Below are 23,485 nucleotides of genomic sequence, written 5' to 3'. Positions count from 1 at the left end.
ATTTCTGATGGTGAAAGTGTTTTTTATTCTCATTTTGTAAGGTTGGGCAATATAAGCAGGGTTTAGAAATGAGAGGCAAGTTTGATAACAATACATTGAATACATGAACAATGAAAAAATAAATGAATTCATGAATTAAGCAGGCAATCTCACGAACAAAATTGCCATGTGATTTCAATCGAGGGAAATACATTTTAACTTGTTGTAGGACAAAGTTCTGCTGAATGCTCTGGCATTCATTAAAAAATGGGCTGCTGAACAGTCTGGCGATGTGGGGAAAGTTCCAGTTTCATCACATCTTTCCGGACTTGGAAATTTTGAACATGACAAATTGGTGACCCTTACGTGATCCCATTACAAGACTGCAGAGGAGTTCCGAAAGCCTGAACGGTTGCGATACTTCCATGCCGCTAAAGGTGAGCAGAGACATTTCATGAAGTCTGCATAGATTAGATAGAGATTTTAGGTGGAAGTGTTGTACTGTTTAAGGCTGGACGAACAACTCTGTGGTTTTGGGGGATGTATTGTATCTATGTATTGGGGGATTTCTTTGTTTCCTTAAGAAAACCAAGTATTTAAGGGTGAGAGGCCCGGATTTATTTTTATAGTAAAGAAACCGAGCATTTAGTGGTGGAAGGACTGGTTCTTAGAGAAACCAAATATTAAAGGGTGAAAGGCCCAATTCACGTGACTAAGCATGAAATATTATTGCCAGCTGTGTGAGTAAGAGTGTGTATACCATGTGTGTGTGTGTGTGTAAAGAGAGGGACCACGTGTGTGTGTGTATGTGAGAGAGACCGCGGGCGTGTGTGTGTTTGAGAGAGTGTGTGTGTTTGAGAGAGATTGTGTGTGTTTGAGAGAGATTGTGTGTGTTTGAGAGTCTGGGCGTGTGTGATAGAGAGTTTGTGTGTGTATGTGTATGAAAACCTCCTCAAATTGCTTAAGATAAAAGGGGAGGATAAAAAATAAAATTAAAAAATTGACCTGTGATAACCTATATGACCACTATTGGCGCAGCTGCACCAGAAACGGATTGAGATCCGAACATCTGAGGTTTCCCCCCCTCCCCCCTTCTTCCCATGTCTTTTGTTCTCCTGCCATTCAAAGGCATAATGGTAAAGACCCCATCCCCCAGAGCCGGCACCATTGAGCTCCGTAATGAGCTGCAGCTGTGCTCAAGGCCAGAACAGAGCCAAAGTTTCATGCTCAAGAATTTGGGAAATTCGATCCCAATCAGGGTGGTGGTAGAAACCGGAGAGGAACCCTGCCCCCCACAACAAGACAAGCTACCGCCCCTCCCCGGACCCGCCCACCAAGGTCACGCCACACTCCAACCACTCACCACCCCATCCCTCTACCCCCTGCTACCCGATGAAGGAACACACCGGAACCCCCCCCCCCCTCTACAACTCCAAGACAGCCTCTCCCCATAGTCAAACACATTTCAGCCCAAACGAGATATTGACACGTCGCCCCATGCCAGGGGACGGTAGCTCAGGAGGTAGAGCTGCCCTAGTAGAAGTCCTTGACCCTACACAGTATACTTATTCTTACCAAGTGGGACCCCAATTATCGTATGACCAGTATATGACAAAGGTCGCAGAGTGGGGCCAAACTAAAGAAACAGTTCCTGTCATTCAGGCCTATGAAGGGCACACCCTGGCTTTCAAGGTTGATTTCTGTTCCATAATAAAGTGTGATTCCACAGGGTAGGAGCAGTACCAGTGGAATGAGAAATATGTGTGTTCCATCAACCCCAGACTAACAAGTGACTGGTGGCTGGACGAGGTTTAAGGTACCCATATTGATTGTGGGGCATGGAGTAATGTGCTTATAAACACAGGAACCAGTAGGAGGAATTGCTACTCCGATCACTGAGCGTAGAACTAAAAGAAAATGCAGGAATAGATGATCACATCACTGGTTAGTTCGACTCGATGTTTTCCAAATGAAAAGGCCTCATTTTTTCATGCTTAATCAACATTGCGATCATTGCTGCTCTGTTAATTGTATGTGGATGTTCTTGTATACCATGCATTTGTACTCTAGTGAAAAATGCATCATGACTGCATTGGGAAAACCAGAATTACAAACGTACATGGCATTGAGACAGGAGGAAGGTGGCAACACTTGTGTTTCTGTAGGTATGGACCCCCTTCCCCAGCACCAGGACCCCGACATCCTCGTCCACGATGACTGCATCTAGTTGACCAGGGTTCAAGAGAGAAAGTTCACAAAGTCAGCACATCTCGCATGAGGTAGAAGAAGAGCTAAAAAGCTGTGAGATCCAGTATCACACCCAGGGAGACACTGCTCCTAAGAAATTACTCTGTGCTGTTCAAAATGGGTTTTGTGGATGAAGACATTTGCTCTCAATGTTCCCTTGATACCAGAGATGACTACTTTCATGCCTTCTGGCTCTGCCCACCTATCCTAGCATTCTGCACCAACATCACCAAGGAGCTATCAACCCTTCTGGGTCGCAGCATTCCATTCTCCCCGTCTATATGTCTTCTCGGTGACCTCTCCTCAGTCGACCCACCACTGAAACACCACCAACCCATTTTGATCGCCCTAAAAATGGCCAAGAAAATTATATTACTCTATTGGAAAAATAGAGATAATCTCACCACATCCCAATGGTTGCAGTTTTTAATAGATTACATCTCAATAGAAAAACTATTGGCAATATCCCAAAACCATGTTGATTCATTTAATGAGATATGGGCTAGTTTTATCACTGTCATAACTCCATCATTCAATACTTGAGTCTTCCTAAGTCGGTGCAATGTCGTTGCACTTTGAGGCATGTGGTTTGCCGGGGCTCCGCGTTTGGGTGGCTGCCCAGGCGGCTCTGGGGATATCCATGGTGCGTGGGCCGGTTATCTTGGGGGATCCCGGGGCCCCAAAGGGGAGTTGGGTGGTCTGGGGGGGGCGGCGCCCGCTTCTTTGCCTGAGCTGAGCTGGCCTGTCTCCGGGGGTGGTGGGGGGAGACTTTCTCCCGGGGAGTACCTGCAGCAACTGGGGCTGGTTGGGCGTTCCGTCTGGGCCTGTCAACCTGAGTCCTGAACCTGGCTGGCTGCGCTAGCGCAGGGCTCACCATGGCCTCCTTTGTGTGTGGCGGTCTCCTGTCAGCCCTTGACTGATTGCTGTGGTTTGGCTGCCACCAGGTACGGGAGGTGGGCGCACTGGGGCGCGTTTGGGCCCGGGGGGGTTCCACGTGGTTGCTCCCCTGGAGGCGCTGCAACATAATACCGACCTCCTACACCAGTACCAATGGGGATAAGTCATGTACACTTACCGGTGGACATCTTACACACACACACACCCACGCACGCATGCATGCACACATGCACACACGCACACACGCACGCTTGCTTGGAGTGCACCCCAGCAACTGGGGGTGCTTTCCTCTCCTTTCCTCCCTTATTTACTGCCATAACTTTGACAGGAAGAGGCCACGGGACTAGTTGTAGTTCCAGTTTTCCTGGACCTAATTCAGTTTTTCAATACATGTTGTCATCCAATGTTCATGTTTTTGTGTAAATGTTGTTTGTTTCTATGTTTATTTGTCTCACTGTGGTGATTCTCCCCCTCTTGGAGTAGTGATCAGTTGTTTATAGATCCAAACATGATGAATAGTTCTCCAAAGAGGGGGGTTGGTGGTGGCTCTCCATAACATTACATTTACATTTACATTTAGTCATTTGGCAGACGCTTTTATCCAAAGCGACTTACAAGGGAGAATAACATTCAGCTACATTGCAACAGAGATTAGTGTAACAACAACATTGGTGTAACAATAAATACTGCAAGGTGGTGCAAAGTAATTGTAGATTAGGACAGGAGGTACTCACTGAAGAGCTGGGTCTTCAGGTGCTTCTTAAAGACAGAGAGGGAGGTCCCCGCTCTGGTCATTTTTGGCAGCTCGTTCCACCAACGTGGCACTACAAATGAGAATAGCCTGGATTGCCGTGGCTGTATGGCCGGCAGAGCCAGGCGACGCTCATTTGACGAGCGCAGCATCCGGGGGGCAACATGTGCTCTTACAAGAGCATTTAAGTAGGCGGGAGCATTCCCAGCAATCACTCTGTAGGCCAGCATCAGAGACTTGAACTTGATGCGGGCGGCTACAGGTAACCAGTGGAGCTCGATGAGCAGCGGAGAGACATGTGCCCTCTTTGGCTGGTTGAACACCAGTCGCGCCGCCGCATTCTGTATCATCTGAAGTGGCTTCACCGCACAGGCCGGCAAGCCTGTTAAGAGGGCGTTGCAGTAGTCGAGACGGGACATCACCAAGGTTTGTACCAGCAGTTGAGTGGCATATTGGGTCAGGTACGGCCTGACTTTTCGGATGTTGAGTAGTGCGAAGCGGCAGGACCGGGAGACTGCGGCAACATGGTCCGAGAATGTCAGTTGGTCATCAATAATGACACCAAGATTCCTTGCAGCCCTGGTAGGAACAAGAGATAGAGAGTCGATTTTAATATCAATGTTGTGATAAATACCTTGTTTGGCCGGGAAGACCAGCAGTTCCGTTTTCGCCAGCTTTAGTTGAAGATGATAATCCTTCATCCATGTGGATATGTCAGCGAGACAATCCGAGATCCGCGTCTAGACAGTAGGGTCGTCTGGCGGGAAGGACAGATAGAGTTGAGTATCATCCGCATAGCAGTGATATGAAAAGCCATGTGAGCGGATGATCGGGCCCAGTGAGGTGGTGTATATGGCAAAGAGGAGGGGTCCTAGCACCGAGCCTTGGGGCACCCCTGTGGTGAGGTTGTGAGGCACAGACAGCTGGCCTCGCCATGTCACACTGAACGAGCGCCCAGTAAGGTAAGATTCGAACCAGGAAAGTGCACTGCCCGTTATGCCCATACTTGAGAGTATGGACAGGAGTATGCAATGATTGACAGTGTCAAAAGCAGCTGATAAGTCTAGCAGAATGAGAACCGAGGATTTGGCAGCAGCTCTAGCAGTTTTTAAGGCCTCTGTCACAGACAACAGGGCTGTTTCAGTGGAGTGACCACTTTTGAAGCCAGATTGAAGTGTATCAAGAAGGTTGTTTCTTGACAGGTACTCTGTAACCTGTCTAGAGACCGCCCTCTCTAAGGTTTTGGAAAGGAATGGGAGGAGAGAGACCGGCCGATAGTTTCCTACTTGATTGGGATCGAGTGAGGGTTTTTTGAGCAGTGGTGCGACCCGAGCTGCTTTGAAAGCGGAAGGGAAAGTGCCGGAAGTTAGGGAAGAATTAATCACATGTGTGATTGCCGGGGTGATAGTCGGTGATATGGCTTGAAGGAGGTTGGATGGGATCGGATCTAGCGGACAGGTAGTGGGACGGCTACATGTTAGTAGTTTAGATACCTCACTTTCAGCGAGGGGGGTGAAACCAGGGAACGATGAGCCTAGGGCTGGAGAAGACAGGTTGTGAGTAAGTTGTTTAGTGAATTGGCTGCTGATGGCTGCCACTTTGTTAGTAAAAAAGGAGGCAAGGCAGTCGGAACTGAGGTTAGTAGCTGGGGGAGGTGGTGGAGGGTAAAGCAGAGACTTGAAGGTGGCGAATAACTTACGTGTGTCTGTGGCATTAACCAAACTCTTGTCATTCTACAGGGCATCCACAGGACAGAGTTATTGCAGCAGTTCTTGATGATTTAAGAATTAATAAAGAGTTGCATTGCAGGTTGAGAACTTGAACTCCTCTTGCAGACTAACTCTGTCCTGGATGCAAATGGCATACAAGTACTCTGTGTTGTATGCCCAGCATGCTGACAGGCACAGGTTTAAAAAAAAAAAAAAAAAAATTACTCTGTGCTAGTTTGCTCTTTTATTGTAAATGGTCTAGGTGGTGAATGAATGCCGTCTGCACGTTCAATAATACGGATGTTGGCAGGTTTTCCTGCTGAGACAAATGGGGTTTTCCCTGCCAACCACTACTGGAGCCATGCACTGTGCACATCATGCTATGCAGAATTATTTCATTGTATTATACATATTTTGCTGTGGACACCTGACGTGTCCAAGGAGGGAATTGGAAATGTATATATATATATATATATATATATATATGTTTGCATGTTCTCCCCGTGCTCACATGGGGTTTCCTCCACCTCACGTCAGTAAGGACCCCCACCAAAAACATGCACCCATCATCGTCTGACCAGTGATGGACACTTATCACCTGGTCCCCGGGCGCGTCTACGTACGCTGCCCACTGCTCCTGGCTGTGCCCCCGGAGGAAGGACAAGCCAGGATGGGTCAAAAGCAGAGGATCCATTTCACCGGCCACCATCAAAGCATGTGTGTGTGTGTGCAAGCATGTGTTGTAGTGTGGTGTGTTGCGTGACGAATAAAGACTGTTTCTTCTTTCTTCTTCTATATATATATATATTCTATATAACATTACAGATTGAACTAATCCTCGACAGCAAAAATATATGTGTGTATACTACAGTATACATTACATGAATGTATTTATATACTATAATTATTACTGTCATTCATATTGTGGGTAATTATGAAATACAGCTTCAATGATCAGTCAGAGCCAAAATGAAAACATGTATAAAGACACTGGGTGTAACTACGCAACAGGTTCGAAACTGACACTGAAACGGTTAATCTGGCGCACACACAGCGGGGAGTCTGAAACTAGATACTCGGGAGATGGGAAATAACAAAGGAGGGACTGCCCCACAAAGGGGGGGGGTGTCGTTAGTAACAAAAGAATGAGCGGGGAAAAGTTTAAGCGGACTCCTGGTCAGTTTTTTTTTATGGTTGAATCTCAAACCATCCAATAAACTCTCTGAAGCTCAAAGTTCCAGTTTCATTGCATCATTCCGGATTTCGAAATTTTGAACACGACAAAAGCCAGACAATGCAAGAAATAATGAATGCTATTTAATAAATGGCATATGTTGAATTTTCATACTAAATTAAATGAGTATTCACCATACCAGCTATATGCATGCATGAATGAATGAATGAATGAATGAATGAATGACTTAAATGTAAGGCTCAGTCAACAATGCCCCCTCTTTGGAGAACAGTCTTACCATGTTTTGACCAGGTAAAAAACTCTGACTTTCAACCACCCTGCAGCAAGGACAGAGCTCCACCCAGAGGGGATTGCAATTGGCTTAGAATACCAAAAAAAAAAGCAGATTTACCTAGTTCTGAAAAACTGAACAGAGCGCACACTAGGACCGAATGAACACAGTACATGATAGGACGACTGAATTAACAGCACATGGTAGGGCTGAATAAACACAGCACATGTTTGGACTGAAGTGTTTGACTGGCCATCCGTCAAAACAGTAATATCACTGGCATACAAACAGGAAACTCTGTTCACAAAATCAGTTTGTATGCACATGATTTTTTGTTAGATTTACGGAAACCAATATCATCCCTAAGTGTTCTCAGACTATTCAATTAACTGGAGTAAAACCACGGTCTTACCACTCAGTGGGGAAGACTTGTATGCTGTAACCCAGAAACTCCCCTTAACCATCCCAACGGACAACATTAGACACCTTAGTATTGATATCTCCACCAATCTGTCAGATTTGTTTAACTTAACAAATCTGACAGTTTAACTTAACTTTACTTCATTGCTTAAATCCATTGAAGAAGACCTCACTCGTTGGGAACAACCTACCCATCTCACTTACTGGTAGGATAGCAGCAGTAAAAAATGAATATACTACCAAAAATAAACTATATATTTTCAATGACGCCAGTCGAACCAACAGTACATTGGTTTAATACTCTAGACTCAATAATCAATCAATTCAATTGGAAATACAAGAAACGAGAATTCAACCAGCAACACTACAGATAAAACAAGGACTGTGGAGGCCTATTAGCCCCAAACTTCAGATACTACCATTTAGCGAACCATCTTCAATTTATAATTAAATGGTTAGAACCAGAGCAACAATTGGGCCATGGAAGGCAAGACATTGAACAAACAGATTTATCAATAAGGATCTCCCATTCTTTACTGAAGAAATAAAGAAACATAATTGCTTTAAAACCCCATTCAGCACAACGACTCTGTCATCTTGGTGGAGATTAAACAAACACAGTGGTCACACTATATCTCCAAACAAATTCACTCCAATCAGGCACAACCTGGATTTTATGGTTAAAAACAGACCAATAATCTTTAGATCTTGGAAAAGACAAGGAATTACTCATCTGGAGAACTTTTTTGAAAACAATTTGCTTATATCCTTCCCAACCTTAACCCAAAGGTACAACATCGGTGGTCAGTCTCTAAAAGTTAAAATCAAATTAACGAACAACATCCTACAACCTCCTCCGATGATTATACATCTTACTCATATAGTTATTTTTAAAAATAAATTTTCCAGAATATACAAACTTTTATTTAAACCAGATGACACTTTATCTTTACCTACCATGGAATGGAAAAGAGACCTTGCTGTTTCCACCGATATCAACCTGTGGAAGCTTATTTGCAATAACACCTTTTCTATGACCCACAATTCCAAAATGCAACTCATCCAATATAAGATTTTGCACAAAGCACATATCACCCAACACAAAATGTTCAAAATGGGTATTGTGTATAAAGACATTTGTTCGGAGCCATTTTGATCGCCTTAACAATTTCCAAGATAATAACATTACTCAATTGGAAAAACAGAGATAATCTCACCACATCCCAATGGTTACATTTATTAATAGAATACATCTCAATAAAAAAAATATTGACAATATCCAAAAACAAGGTTGATTAATTTCATGAAATATGGGCTACTTTTATCACCGATATAACTCCATCCATTAATACTTGAGGCTTCCTAAGTCGGGGCAATGTCGTGATATTTTGTGGCATGTAGGGGTCCTTCAGGTCTTACTGGGGCTCTGCGGTTGGGTAGGTGCCCGGTTGCTGTGGGGGGGGCCCACAGGGGTGTTAGGGGGGCTGGGTGGTTGCGCCTGCTCTTGTCCCTGGGTTTAGCTGGCCGGCCTCCGGAGTGGGTGCTCCTAGGGGGTGGGTGATCCTAGGGGGTGCCTGCGGCTGGTGTCCATGTATTGGTTTGTCGGTTCTGGTCTTGGCCCTGTGGTCGGCGGGTCAGTGTGCTGCTGGGGACACCTGCGCCGTGGGCAGGGTGTTGGGGTTGGTTAGACGTTCCGTATGGTCCTGAGCCTGGCCAGGTGCGCTCGGTGCGGGCTTCCCATGTGGTCTCCTTCAGTGGGGGGGCGGACTCCTGTCATCACACCAGGCTGCCTGGGTACCTGTTCTCTGGCACTTTCGGTGCACGGAGAGCTTGTCGCTGGGCCGGGCTGTGGCCGAGGGGGCCGTCTGCCACCCTCTTTTCTGTGGTCCGCAAACGTGACGGCCGACACTCTAAAAGTTAACAGGGTCTCTCTCTCTCTCTCTCTCTCTCTACATATATATATATATATATATATATATATATATATATATATAAAAGGACAGATGGTAGAGCATGGTAGGATGACTGAATGAACACAGCTACTTGTTTTTCTACTTGCAGGCAGCAACAGGATTGGATATCTGAGGGTGTGCCAGACTGTGGAAGAAACTGCAGTGATTGAAATATCCTATGATTTGTTCCAATGATGAGAAATAGTCTTCCTGTGTTAAGTTCCAATTGGTTTTCCAATTGTCATCATTTCAAACCGTATTATTGATCAAATTTTTCTGATGTCCACGTGTCAGGGAACACTGCAGATCGCCTGTTAGGACCATGCAGATTTATGAATGAAATTCAGAATGTTGTGCCTCCCAACTGGGTTAAGCTACTATCCAATTTGCCTGACGAGATATGAGACAATTTGTCCCGCTCCACTGTTTTAATCTTCCCCCCATGGTGTTAAAACGGGGGTCTCAGGAGTATATTTAAAGCTTAGACCTGCACTCCTCTGCTGCACCGAGAAAATCTTATTTTAACTGGAGAACAATGGTAGTTTTGTACAGACAAGGGAGCAAGGAGGAAGCAATGTCACTTGCACAGTGAGAGACAGAGGTATCTCCAGACAGAGAGGGTGAGAGAGAACACAGTCATTTTGGGCTTTACTTCCAGACGAGGACCCTCTTGGCTCCCCTTTCAAAGTATTCCATCGATCACAAGCTGACAAAGAGCGAGTGGGACTTGTCATGAGCAGCTGCAGCTCCAGCTCCAGCATCAGTTACAGCAAGGTCACAGCCCCCACGACAGTGACCGGGGAGGCCCACAACCCCACCCCGGGGACCCCCAAAGTTCAAGCAGAAGATGAGCCGCCAGTTCAGGAGCAAGCCTCCAAAGAAGGGAGTTGGGGGTGGGGCATTAAATAAACAATGGAATGAATGTCTGAATGTTTGTGGTAGTAGGATCCTCCAAATCCCTCCACTGGAAACTGTTATTAATACTAGCAGTAATTAATAAACAGTATCATGTTAGATATCAAATAAACCATCTTGGGATTAAGCACAGCAAAGCAAATGTGGCAATAAAGGTAAATTAAACGGAAGTAAAACAGAAGGACTCATTTACAAAATGGTGTATTAATGTTTCTCCTCCTCCTCCTCCTCCTCCTCCTTTACTTCTATAATGGCTCGCTGGCATACGTTAACCAAACAGACCCCTGATTACTCATGTTACTCATGTTACTGTGCTTGTGCTCCAGCTGCCTTTACACTAAATCTGTCAGTCACCGTCACCCTTGCCATTGTTATAGTGCACAAGTCTAGATTTTGCATCACCCGTTTGAAATAAGTCTTAAATGGGAGAGTTTGGCCTCCCCTGACGTCCTACTGAGTACAGTATTATTGCTGGGCAATATGGTAACATCAAATGTGACAGTTATTTGATATTGATAACTTTCAAACTTAGGCTAGCATCCTTGGAATCTAGTTTTCAAACGGACAGTTTTTTAGCAACAGTGGCTTCTGGTCGAGACGCAGTACTGTCACGCGTGGCATAAATTGGGAGATTTCATCACCCAGATGCTCTATCGGACACAAATATTTCCACTCTGCAGAGCATTGGAGCTCTGTGCACGCGGTTTCCAACCTTTGCCAGATTAAGTGTAAGACGGCTTTACCTTGCTACCGCGCCTTTGCAAAAAATGGTCCTTTGTTAGCCAATTGTCTTCAGGGATCGACCATTTCCGTCCGTCTCTATAGATTTTGCGGTCATTTGTCCCTGGGAGGCCTTCAGTCACCTGGAGCTTCACAAGCTGGCACAGTATGGAATAATTTGAAGGGGACGCAGAAGAGACACCTTTACGCACATTGACCAGAGACTCGGCCCACAGCCTTTGGTCCTATATAAATGCACATCACCACATTATTATAACTCTATAACTATAGAACCAGAACAAACTATGCCGATCCTAAATGTCACTTGGTGCAGTTTAAGTTTGTGGTCCATGCACATCAAACATTTGGTCCATTGGGAAAATTTAGCTGGTCAGAGCAGTGATACATTAGTACTTAGCAGTGGTGGAAGGTCAGGTCAGCAAGGCCTTCTCTGCTGGCCTAAACACTATCAGAATCACTGACTTGCATTTTAATATATTTATTTTCATGAATATGTAAATGAATTTCTTCATTTAATTATTCCCAAATGTTTATTATCTTAATTTCATCGTATTTCTCTTGTTTGCGCTTCTTCTAGTAGTGTATGTTTACGTTAGAGCTTTTATCCAATAATATTTCATCCATCTTGTGTTGCCATGTCAAATAAATCTGCCTTGAGGCCTTCAGAATCAACAGTGCGGGCGCTTGTAACTTAAAATCAATGGCAACGAAGCTTCCTTTAACCAATCAGATTTCGAGTTGGCGACACCAGCGCCATCTCGAGCGCTCCGAGCGCACGGAGAGGCCCAGCTCACGGAGATCTTCGCGCACACTACCAACAACTTCACAGCAATATTCTGTACAACATTCTTTGCCAGATACGGAATCGATTTCAAGACCATGGAAAATTGATGGTTCTGTCCCTCCTACACCCCCAGCAGTTTCAGACATACCGGAAGAAATTCCCGCAAACATCCTTCGCCAGCTTAACGCAGAATCACGGAACACTTTTCGATCCGTCTCAGCTAAAACCAAAACTGACTGTAATGTATGCCATGACTGATTTTAAAAGTCCCGCTGATCTCCTTCATTTCCTTCAGCAGAAAAATCTGAGAGAGAGCATGGGGCAGCTGTACACATTGGCGTGTTTGGCGGTGACTATCCCTGTGTCAACTGCGTCTGTCGAGCGGACATTCTCCGCCCTAAAGAGAATTAAAACTTATGACTGGACAGACTCGACTTTCAGCATTAGCCTCCATTGCGATTGAAAAGGGCTTATTCTTGGATTTGAAACACATAGATAACCAGGGCTTATTGTTGGAGTTGAAACACACATAACCTGTACAACAGAGTCATTGAACTCTTCTTGAGGAAAGAGAGGAGAATGGATTTTGTGTACAAATAATCAAATGTTTAGGTGAGTGTGATTTATTTTTTTTACGTTTTCTTATTTTTGTCATTTTGTCATCATATCAGGTTAATATTGATGCTTCTGCTATATATGTATGTGGCGCAGCAATGACTGCAGTGAAAGAAAACCTGTTGAATTGTGTTCATTAGGTTTCCTGCTTTAATAATGGCATTCATTCTTGCTCTATAAAATACCTGTCTGTGATGCAACGTCCTGTTCTACTGCGTTTCTGTTTAATATTGATGGTATCTGTAAGCATGGTGTCATAATGATGGTATTAAGAGGTGGATTGATTTAGATAGGACGCCACTGATGGCCTAGGTGTAAAATTCACAGCCCGCCACTGGTAGTTAGTGACAAAGAAAATCACTGAATATTTTTAGGAAGAGATGAAGGAAATGGATTACCAGACGACACAGCGAGGTGGACGTGGGTCTCTCTTCTAGTTGATAATGCTTCGAAATCTGTTTGGCCATTGAAGGTTATCTGCAGTAATAGCAGCTTGAGTTTGTTTGTTAACTGCGCTGACTCAAACATAAAAGAGTGACTATAGTGGAACTCATTATCAATTTTGTTGGCATAATGGACAATTGTTGCTCAACCTACCTTGTATTCCGTGTGCTATGTGAATTTATGTGCATGTTTTTTCCCCCTTGCGTAATAACGTATTAATTTAATACACTAATAAAGCTGGATACTACTTACAAGATTTGTTTCTTTGGAGTTGGTTGTAGTCAACACGTTCGATTCTGCTCAAACTGTTTTACCTTAAGATATTTCTGCCGAGTAGACGTTAATGTTAAAATACATCATCACAAGTGACATGATTTGAGCAATGGTACAACTGTGCAGAAATAAACATTTTCATCTTTACACAGTTCCCCATTGCACTTTGTGACCTTTAAAATAAGCCCTTTAAAAACAGGTGGGTGGCAAATGAACTGAGACATTTTAATTCACATATTAATACATAACTTTATTTGTTCACAAAATGGTTCTTCAGTTATAAAATACAGCATTATTTGTTTGAACAAAAGCAGAGAAACCACGAGGGGACAAAAAAAAAAAAAAGTACAGAAAATTGAAAACACATCGACAGTGCAAAACTCCAAAGAAGCAATTCCAGAAAGGCTTGATTTTAAACCAACAATGGAACAATGATTAATTATGAAAATGGCACTGAAATCTGGTAAAAAGATGATCCCCGTCTTGAACTGGTGATGTAAAGTGTCATTTGTGACAGCTTGAATTGAGTTCAAACGTGCCAATGGAATACTGACTATTAAACTTTGTTAATTTAATAATTGAAATAGAGTAGGGGCAGAAGCAATATTTACAATAGAAGGTCAAAGTGCAAATATTTGGTAGATGAAAATACAATTTTGTGCACCCCACATCTTGTCATTTTTTTTTTTTTTCATTCTAAAGAGGTTTTATGTAGCACTTTGAGAGGGACAGCATGTCAAAAAAAGAGATTAAACAATAGCCTAAGCCATCATCGTATGAAGCAAAACAAGCATAATTCTGGCTCATTCTGACCTCACACTGACTAATTTTCATGTTAAAACATGCCAACGCCATCAACAATAAATACAAAAAACCTCCCCAAAAAACACTGTTCTCCACACAGTGCTAAATAAGAAGATAAAACAAGTCTGAGAAGGTTTGAATCTTTTAATAGACATAAAAACAAAAAACATGGATAAGGACCCCTAAAAAAGGTGGTTCCTGGGCCCTTCGTCTACATAGCATGTGGTTAATTAAGGCATCAGTGGAACGTGCTCCAGAGGGGGAAAAAGAATCGCCACCATTTCTCATGTGGTTTCTCATACGAAAACACCCCACCTCTTTGGAGCTGGGAAAGGACAGAAGTGTCTTCAGTAACTGAAAAAGACTTGCCTCTCTATGCTGTCTGCTAGTTTGGTACAAACATTACCTCACATTGACCTCTGTTTTAAATTTTTAACCTTGTTTGTACTGTGGCAAGAAAACCGTAGAACTTTCAGAGATCATGAAAGAACATTTTGTAATATAAATGGGCAGAGAGCGGGGGGGACTGCCACGTATTGTAACTAATGATTATTTTTAATTATATATATTTTTATGCCGATAAATATATCCCATTCAGAAGATGCCCATGCTGGTTTTGATTATAGCAAATTGGAAGGTTCAAAATGGCTGGTCCAAACATTTTGATTGAAGTGAAAAACAACCTGCAAACTCAATTTTGGCAAATTATTTTATCACAGTTGAAATGGCTCAAGGTGACTATATATTTATAACCATGTGGTAAAACAAGTATGTATGGCCCAGACCACAATTTTGTCACTGCAAAACAATAAATAAGTGGCATAAACCTCTTGGCCAGTGCATAGTACATAGCTCGATTGGCATGGAGGCGAAAAGGGGCAGGGCTAACATCAGGTATCTAGGCAACAAGTGAAGGCGATCCTGGGAAGAGTCCATAAGAGGAGAGTGCTTGGTGTTTGATAATTCAAGTCTGGTTGTGTGTCTGTGTGTTGAAATTAAGTCTGCGCCAGTTGGAGTTCCTCCAGGCCGTGTTTGCCCAGGTGGTATCTGGCCAAGTCCTTCCGAGTCACCAGCCCCACCACCTACAAAATGGTTCAAGATGAAAGAGAATTGTGAAGCAGTTATCACCAACATCAAATAACCCTCGACTGATGTTACAAGTATAATATATCTTATCCTACTGTGAAAACTGTGAACGTTTTTGGGGAAATTCTCTGTGAAAAAATTAGATCTCAGAGTGAGATATAAATGCAGCTATATTTTTGACTGAAGGCTGTGACGCTGCCTGTGAAACTCTGAATGTGTTGAACCTCAATTTGGAACTATGCAAGAAGGACTTTAATAGATTAAGATGCAATGATTTCACTTCTTCTTCACAAAGAAAAGTCAGAATACTAAAGACTATGCACTCAAGGAATTACTATTTATATTACAATTTATACATTTTATTATATTAATGCTTGTATTGAAGTCCTCAATATACATTAAAACAACAAAAATATATTCTTTAGTGCTTTGGAGCCTGAAAACTGATAGACGCAGACAGCTGAATCCGTGGACTGATAAGTTTGGATAAGCGGGGTTCTATTGTACATCAACGTCATTGTAAATTCCCTGTGATATTTATGATGCAGCTCACGCTTACCCTGTTCGCATCATCCACTACCACCAGGTGTCTCAGTCCCAGTGCTCTGAACAGCTTAAATACACGAGGCAAAGATGTCTCCTGTACACAGCATTACATTAACCATGCTTTAACTTTTTAATACATTTCAAAGGAAAGAATAAACTTTCACATTCATTCCACTGGCTAATGACAGGCGACATTCTATCATTTTGCCTTACCTGTGGGACCGTGTAAGGCGTGGGGTTCATGAACTCTGTGAGGTCCATCATGCATTCCCGCTCATCCTGAGAAACGTGGATGCTCTGGATGGGCGGGAAACGCGGGTATGCGTCTCGGAAGTCCTTCAACTGGAGCTTTCTCTGGGTCAGCCTGGAGCGGGCCAGCTCCACAAACACCTGTTGGGAAACAAGGAAAAAACTTGAGACAACTGAGGCCTTCACTTAGCAGGATGTCTGGTAGGTTCATCATCTATTTGTGTGGGAAAATTCTGTTTATTAACTATTTGTAAATAGTTGTAGATCCCATCCTAATAAATTAAAAATTTGAATATCTCTTTATTGTCATTGTAAAAGTAGGATACAATGACATTTGTCGTCTGCATTTGACCCACCCTAAACCTAGGAGCAGTGGGCAGCCACAGTAGAGTGCCTTGGTACCAACTCCAGCTCTTTTGCCAGTGCCTTGGTCAGGGGCACCGGCAGGACAGACATTATATATATTTGGTATGCTTTCAACCTCCTGCTTGAAGCTAGCAAATTTCCTATATGACCAACACCAACAGATACTCTTACATGTAAAAGTAATTCTAGTAATCTAATGTAACAGACATGTTACACTGTTTTTACAAAATTCCATTGAGCTAAGCAATTAACTGGGATCAGCAGTCTGCTCACTCAAAATGATTGGCAAAAACAGTATTGTTATACAGGGATCAACATTTTTAGGCTGAAGTACTTTTGAATGAAACATAAATAACATAACACACATAAATTGAGCCAGAATATTTAACAATGCGAGCAGTAGTGTTAGGGGACACAAGCTGGGAAGTAGAACATGTCTTACTTTGTGTTTGAGGAGAACAATAAGTTGTGAGCGAAGGATGAGACCGCAGAGCTTCGCTGGCTGTAGGAGAGAATCTTGTTTAGCTGTACCCTTCTATGCGGAAAACGTTATGTAGAACATGAATGAGTATACATGAAAACTTCAAACAATCCAAGAGTTTTATTTACACTCCACAAGGAACTGACATTTAAACATCCAATGTTATTTACTGACAGGATGATCTGTAAAAATACAATGACAAAACACAGAATGGGGCGATTGACGGTCATCGACACGTGGCAAAAAAAAATAAAAAATAAAAAAACTGAAACGTCATGATCGTTAGTTAATATTTTTCTAAAATGTATAAAAAAATCAACCTTTCCTATAAATACACATGAATAAGTTCAAGCATGCTTAAACATCACACGATCCATCTAAAACACAGCCGACAACACCTCTCCCTGCAACAAAGGTGTTGTCTCTGAAGTGCGCTGTCATAATAATAATAAGAGTTACAACTTTTCAAGTTTCCATTGAAAGCAGCATGGCTGACGTAATGACGTGAGTCCTGGTGACATGCAGAATTACTACTACAAGCTGATACACTTGTGTGTTATGAGTTTATCCTAAAACTTATATGGTGGACTCTGTGGACCTGTAGTCAAGAGGAGCTGAGCGAAACAACTTCTGGGGCAAAAGCACAGCGATCAGCTCATCTGCTCCCAAGCTGAGATCGACAGCCACATTTGGAGGATCATGAAGTTGATCTGGAGGGGCAAGGTTTCTCATCAGTGGATGTGTGCGGAAAGGGTGTGGATTTTGAAGGAGGAGGAGTTGATGAACATCGAGCAGTTCAGAACCATCTCCCTGCTCAGTGTTGAAGGAAAGACATTCTTGCATATATGTTTGTACAGTATATGTATGTGACAAATAATCTCTTGAACTTGAACTTTAGCATTTCTGCCAGGTGCCTGACTGACTACCTCCTAAGGAACTCCTACATTGACACCTCAATCCTGAAACAAGGGATTCTGAGGGTATCAAGGTGTCTGGAGCACACAGCTTTAGTTGCCCAGTGGATCAAGGAAGCCTGAAAGAAGAGGGACATTGTTGTGCTGAAGTCAGGCAAGTTTCAAGTCTGAGTATACCAACATTGCGTCCTCTCACAGCTTCTCTGGCTTCTCTTGGTCTATGAGGTTCCGATCTCCACAGTTGAGGGATTCAAAATGTTTCAGCAAGTTCCTACGGAAGTGGCTGGGACTACTACGTCCTACCAAGTCCCTCCAATGTTTTCTGCTGGGGCAATGTGGGGACACCAGCATGCCCACTGTCCCTCAAGAGAAGAGCGCTGGAGCATATCCTTAGAGGCTGTTTGAAAGCCCTGGGCCAGGGGCACTACCGATGGCATCCCGACCTGGTCCTGAAGGCCATTGCGGATACTATCTACAGCGGGATAAGTCAATGCAAGTGCCTCTGCCCAGTGAAGACATTCAACAATTTTACCAGGGCTGCAGAGAAGCCAACACCAGCTGCCAGGACCACTCCTGTTGACCTCATTGCAATGGCACAAGATTGGGAGCTGAAGGTTGACATGGGGAAGCAACTCAAGTTCCCAGAAGCTGTCGCTGCACCAAGGCCAGACATGGTGCTGCTCGCTGAGGCCTCCAAGCATGTTGTCCACTTGGAGTTGTGCAGTATGCGGGGCTTGTGGAAAAATACCCAGGTCTCTTCCATTCTTGTGCATGGTTGCTATCGCCACTCGCAAAGTGTAGGATCATATCGTGTGAACACCCCAGTCCGGGATGCATCGTATAGTTTTAACACTGCTATGTCTGCAAGACATTTTTTTTTAAGAAAAACATTCTGTAGTGTGAACACCCCGCAACATTAGGATGTAGAAAGACGTGTCGTCTGTGGGTACCTTGAAGTTTGTCACACAGACATCTGAACATCCCATAATACTTCCATTAGGGAGCCATTTAGTTAAAGTCACATTTTTCACGAGACATGTTCTTTTGTGTACTGTCTTTCTAACTGAACTACTCCTACGTTCCTGTGGAGGTAATAAAACTCCACCAGGGGGCAGTAGAGGACCACTCTCACCCGGGTAGTTGAATAACAATCACAATACGTACAAATAAACATGCCTACTGTTGAGCAATTTGTTTGTCATATAAAGAGAAAAAATAAGTCAGATCAGTTAAGAGTTACTTAAGAAAAGTATAATCATATAATGGCTCTCAGAAGAGAGACGGGGAGTATCAAAAACAACGTAGGTACTTTTTTACCTCATCGCTGGCAGCATGGTGCATGACGACTGGGAAGCCATTATGATTGGTGGAAGTGTAGCTTAGAACGTCCACGATGGTACCCACCTTTTCTATCCTGTTGAAACAGGTCACTGGAGAGCTCATCACCTCTCTGGCAGATGGTGAGCGAGAGAAGGAAAAAGAAGAGAAAAGAGGGATGATGGGGGAAAGAGGGAGGTGCATTTCAGAGTGAGAATTATACAATAACATCTGGGGGGGGGGGTGTTAAGCTGCCATGTGTGATGTGGCACGGGACATAAGGCTTTTTTTGTTTCTTTCAATTAGGAAATGGAAATAAAAAATGATCTAAAATAAAAACACTTTCTATTTGTTTCGTTTGGAGAAACGGGAAACACGGATGCACAGCAGAAAAAATTCCCACAGTTCACATGTTGGTGGGGAGGTGGGGGTGGGGCAGGTCCTAGCCCACTGATTACCGATGGTTTTATCGATATTTTGTCAAAAAGTGCAAAATTTTCAAATCAATTTGAATTTTTTTTTTTATTGAAGTTTCTTTATTTGAGAACATTAAACCTTTAAGCAAAGAAATTAATAAAGACACACAAAGTACTTTTTGATATGATGAAAAAATGTAAAATATGATTTTTTTCCAAGTTCCAGTGAACTTCCAAAACAAATTTGTTTTTTGAGTTTTCCATGAACGCAGCATCGCTTCCTCCTTGGAAAGCCGTGTCCATGTCTAAAGGCGAGTGTAAACAAACATGGATGGATTTTATTTTTTCTTCTTTTTTTCTTTTTTTAAACCTGTGCTGTCAGCATGCTGGGCATACAACACAAGAGTATTTGTATGCCATTGCATCCAGGACAGAGTTAGTCTGCAAGTGGAGTTCAAGTTCTCAACCTGCAACGCAATCTTTATTAATTCTGAAAACATCAAGAATTGCTGCAATTCCTCTGTCTTGTGGATGACCTATAAGATGACAAGAGCAGCATTTTACCACTATTTACCATGTTTGGGTCTATAAACAACTGATCACTACTCCAAGAGGGGTAGATTCACCACGGGTGAGACAATTAAACATAGAACCAAACAACATTTACACAAAAACATAAACATTGGAAGACAACAACAGGTATTGAAAAACAGAGTTGATCAGGTCCAGGAAAACTGGAACTACAATTGGGCACGTGGCCTTTTCCTGTCATAGTCATGGCAGTAAATGAGGGAGGAAAGGAGAGGAATGCAACCAGGAGGGTGCTGGGGTGAATTCGAAGCAGGCGTGGTGGTGTGTGCGTGAGTGATGGGACCTGTTTGTGTGTATAAGGTGTCCACCGGTGAGTGTACAGGACTTATCCCAATTGGCCTGGTGTATAAGGTGGGTATTATGTTGTGGCGCCTCCAAGCAGCGGAAAGGGCCCTGAAGCCCCTCCTCCCCCGAACTCCGCAACTGTGTAGACACCTCGCTGTTGCAGGAAAGCCCATAGCACCCTGTCCTGCAGCCACAGAAGACCCCTGGGCCCTCAGAGAAGTCGGATGCCCGCGGAGCAACCCCTACAGCTGACCCCAGTCCTAGGGAACACGAGGAGACCCCGCACCCCAGGGGTGCACACATACAACCCACCACCGAGTACAGGTAGATGGATGGATTTATAATGGCTAGCCGACCTTCTGACCATATTTCAGTGAGTAACTTAAAAATGCCGTGAAACAGACAGGTCAAGATTAATAATCAATGTTTTTTTGTGTATTATACTTATTTAAAAATTGGGACACATCAGCAGCATTACTGCTGATCCCGATGTGGTCAAAAAAGTAAAATAATGGCGGGGCTCTAAAAATAAAGCCCTATTTTAAATGCAATTACCAACAGCACACATTGAGCACTGGGGTTACCAGAGTGGCAGGGCACTGGTGGGTTGGTGTGGGGGTGTGGTTGGCCGGCTGGGTTCGGGTCCTGGCCGCTTGCCCCTGGTGGCCGGTGGTTTCTGTCCATCTGGAACCCAGCGAAGCTGCAGGGAGTGCCGCTGGTTTTTTTTCTAGGGCCCCGTGGAGGCTGCTCGCCATCGAGGGTGTGGGTTGTGGTGCGGGAAGCGGCTGTCGGCCTATCTCCCGCTGTGTGGCTTCTCTGCGGCAGGTGGCGGAGGGCCCACATATCTGACTGTCTGCAGGGGGAGGGGGCAGTGACAGTGTTCTGGCATCGGGGTGTCCATTCTGCTACGTGGGTGGGTGCTCTTGGCTTGTGGGTGGTTGGGGCATCCGGCTCACCTGCGGGGCGGGCGGCTGGTTTGTCAGCGCAGGACCTGACTCCTGGCCTGTGGTCCGTGCCTGGCGCCTGCAGCCCGGGTTCTGCACGTGCGTCGTATACCTACACGTGGGGGTGGATTGTATGTGTGCACTTCCGGCATGCAGGGTCTCCTCCTGCTCCCTGGGACTGGTTTATGCTCCTCAGGGGTGTGCATGGGTGTTACTCCGCAGCTCCTGGCTTCTCTGGGGTCTGGGGTCTTCTGTGGCTTCAGGCATGGTGCTAGGGACCTTCCTGCGGTCGTGGAGTGTCTACAGCTGCGGGACTCAATGGTGGCTGTTCCGCTGCTTGGAGGCTCTACAATATAATTCTGACCTCATAGACCAAAACTAATTGTCCAGTGAACTTACCGGTGGACACACACATGCATACAGTACATACACAAGACACATACACAGACAGACAGAAACACCACCTGCTTTGAACACCCCTGAACACTTTCCTGAATAGAGTTAATTCATTCTGTTTTGTTGATACATGCTGTCGTCTGATGTTTCTATGTTTATGTTTTTCCATGTACATGTTTGTTTCTATGTTTACTTGTCTCATCCGTGGTGATTCTCCTCCTGGGAGTTGTAATAATGATTAGTTGTTTATAGACCAAAACATGGTAAGATCTTTCTCTAAAGAGAGGGATTGGTGGCGGTCTTGTGTAACAAAAACAATTAAGCCCTATTTGCGAAACAAAATCACTGAAGTGAAAGTTCTGTCACAAAACCTAAGTGGGTCTACCAGCGTGGAGTGACACTTGTCACTCCACATCCCTTATCCATTGCATTTTTGGATATGAGGTGCTGAGGTGTTTTTTTTTTTTTTTAAAGGATAGGTTAGGTTTAAGGGTGCTCCGATCGCTGAAAGCAGTATCACCAATATAGATCTCAGACTACAGGGTCTATTTGAAAATTTATATTTATCATGTAGCATTATTTATTTATTTAACTATTCTTATAAAACATTTTATATTAAGTAATAAAACTAAGAGATGAGAAAGTATCTGAGAAGTAACTATTTATTGGTAGGCAACATGTGCAACATATTCCACTGTCTCTTAAAGACAACTTTAAAATAGCAGCTAAGAGCTTAACAATATAGCTTTCAAGTGTAATAAAAAAATTATAAAATAAAAATTAGTATAAACGCAAATGTATTCAACACAAAGTTAGAACAATAAGTAATATATACTGAGGCAACAAAAATAAAAATCAAAGACAGGGCCTCAATTTACTCCAACTTTAAAAACTGCAACAAAAAAAGGCTATAGCCAAAATATTCAGTCTGAGAGACAGAGAGATGATTCTTATCTCTCGAAGCTCACTTCTTAAGCATCATTGGCATATTTTTCTTTATAAATATAAGAATCTCCACATATTTGGCAGACAGATTGTTCATCTTCTTATCTACAAAATTCCCTGCTGTGCTAAAAAGTCACTGTCTACATGTGGGCATGGTGCAGACACCTGGTAGAACTGCCAGACAGGTGAAGCCATTTTAGCTGCAGGCACACCCAGGGTCATGGGCGGTACCTGGGGGCGAGGCCAGAACCAAACGTATTTTATACATTTTTAAAATTATACTCCAATTCTTTATTGAATGAAACAGAAAAGTATGTGACTAACAGGAAAGAGAAATTGTCTTGCGTGTTTTGCATCATCTGATCGGCTCTTCTGATCAGCAGTTAGTTTGACACCTGTCAAACTATATAGAACGAATACCAATCAGAGCACCCTTAGTTAGGTTTCCCATTTTTGAAGGGAGATTTAACATTTTTTAAGGTTTTCACATTTGAATAAGGCCTCTGTTAAAAAAATGGTGGCACTATCCTTTAAATCTCAGGGCAATCAAGGAGAGAGGCTCAGAACTTAGGGAGTAGCTATAATAAGTCCATCCAGTTTGGAAGGGAAAAACACATCTGGGTTCTATAAATATATAATATAATTGTCTGTGTTGTATTAAATATACATTTAAATCCTAAATAAAACTTACCCCCCCTTACAAGCACAGCATGTTTTCATTTAAAATAACGAAAATCTTGATTCAGCTTTAAAGAGTGAGCAAAGCACCGGAGGCAGAAGTATGAAACATGAAATGAGAAAAATGTTGAAATAGAATAATCTCATCGGTGATTGCTTGATCATTAACCACATGCTTCATAATATGGTTTCAGAGGGCCTAAACACGGTTCCTCAGTCAGTTCCTGAATCTTGGTGAAAAAACATTCACTAGGCTCTCAAACCTGGTTGATGA

At 43.3% G+C, this 23,485-nt stretch overlaps 2 protein-coding genes across 4 annotated transcripts in view; one reads left to right on the top strand and one right to left on the bottom strand.

Annotated features, from left to right (window-relative positions):
- Positions 1-1,112: 1,112 nt before the first annotated feature.
- Positions 1,113-11,238, top strand: LOC307236927 (retinal rod rhodopsin-sensitive cGMP 3',5'-cyclic phosphodiesterase subunit gamma-like; the record flags this gene model as incomplete). The annotated part of the gene is made up of 3 exons (XM_080009519.1): positions 1,113-1,180; positions 10,226-10,314; positions 11,162-11,238. 3 exons carry the CDS (start codon positions 1,113-1,115, stop codon positions 11,236-11,238), a joined length of 234 nt encoding a protein of 77 aa, XP_079865645.1.
- A 2,209-nt stretch (positions 11,239-13,447) lies between these two features.
- clcn7 (chloride channel 7) overlaps positions 13,448-23,485 on the bottom strand; it is a 62,530-nt gene continuing 52,492 nt past the window's right edge. For all 3 annotated transcript variants that reach the window (XM_080009009.1, XM_080009011.1, XM_080009010.1), the window contains 5 exons: positions 18,957-19,089; positions 16,687-16,746; positions 15,843-16,019; positions 15,643-15,723; positions 13,448-15,079 (listed from right to left, as the gene is read on the bottom strand). In XM_080009009.1, coding sequence (XP_079865135.1) covers positions 14,993-15,079; positions 15,643-15,723; positions 15,843-16,019; positions 16,687-16,746; positions 18,957-19,089 — 538 coding nt within the window. In that variant the 3' untranslated portion in view covers positions 13,448-14,992. The remainder of the gene's footprint in view (positions 15,080-15,642; positions 15,724-15,842; positions 16,020-16,686; positions 16,747-18,956; positions 19,090-23,485) is intronic.

This window comes from Zeus faber, assembly GCF_960531495.2.
Source record: "Zeus faber genome assembly, chromosome: 11".
NCBI lineage: Eukaryota > Metazoa > Chordata > Actinopteri > Zeiformes > Zeidae > Zeus > Zeus faber.
The sequence above is the reverse complement of the archived record's forward strand: the minus strand, read 5'-3'. Positions and strand labels throughout refer to the sequence as shown.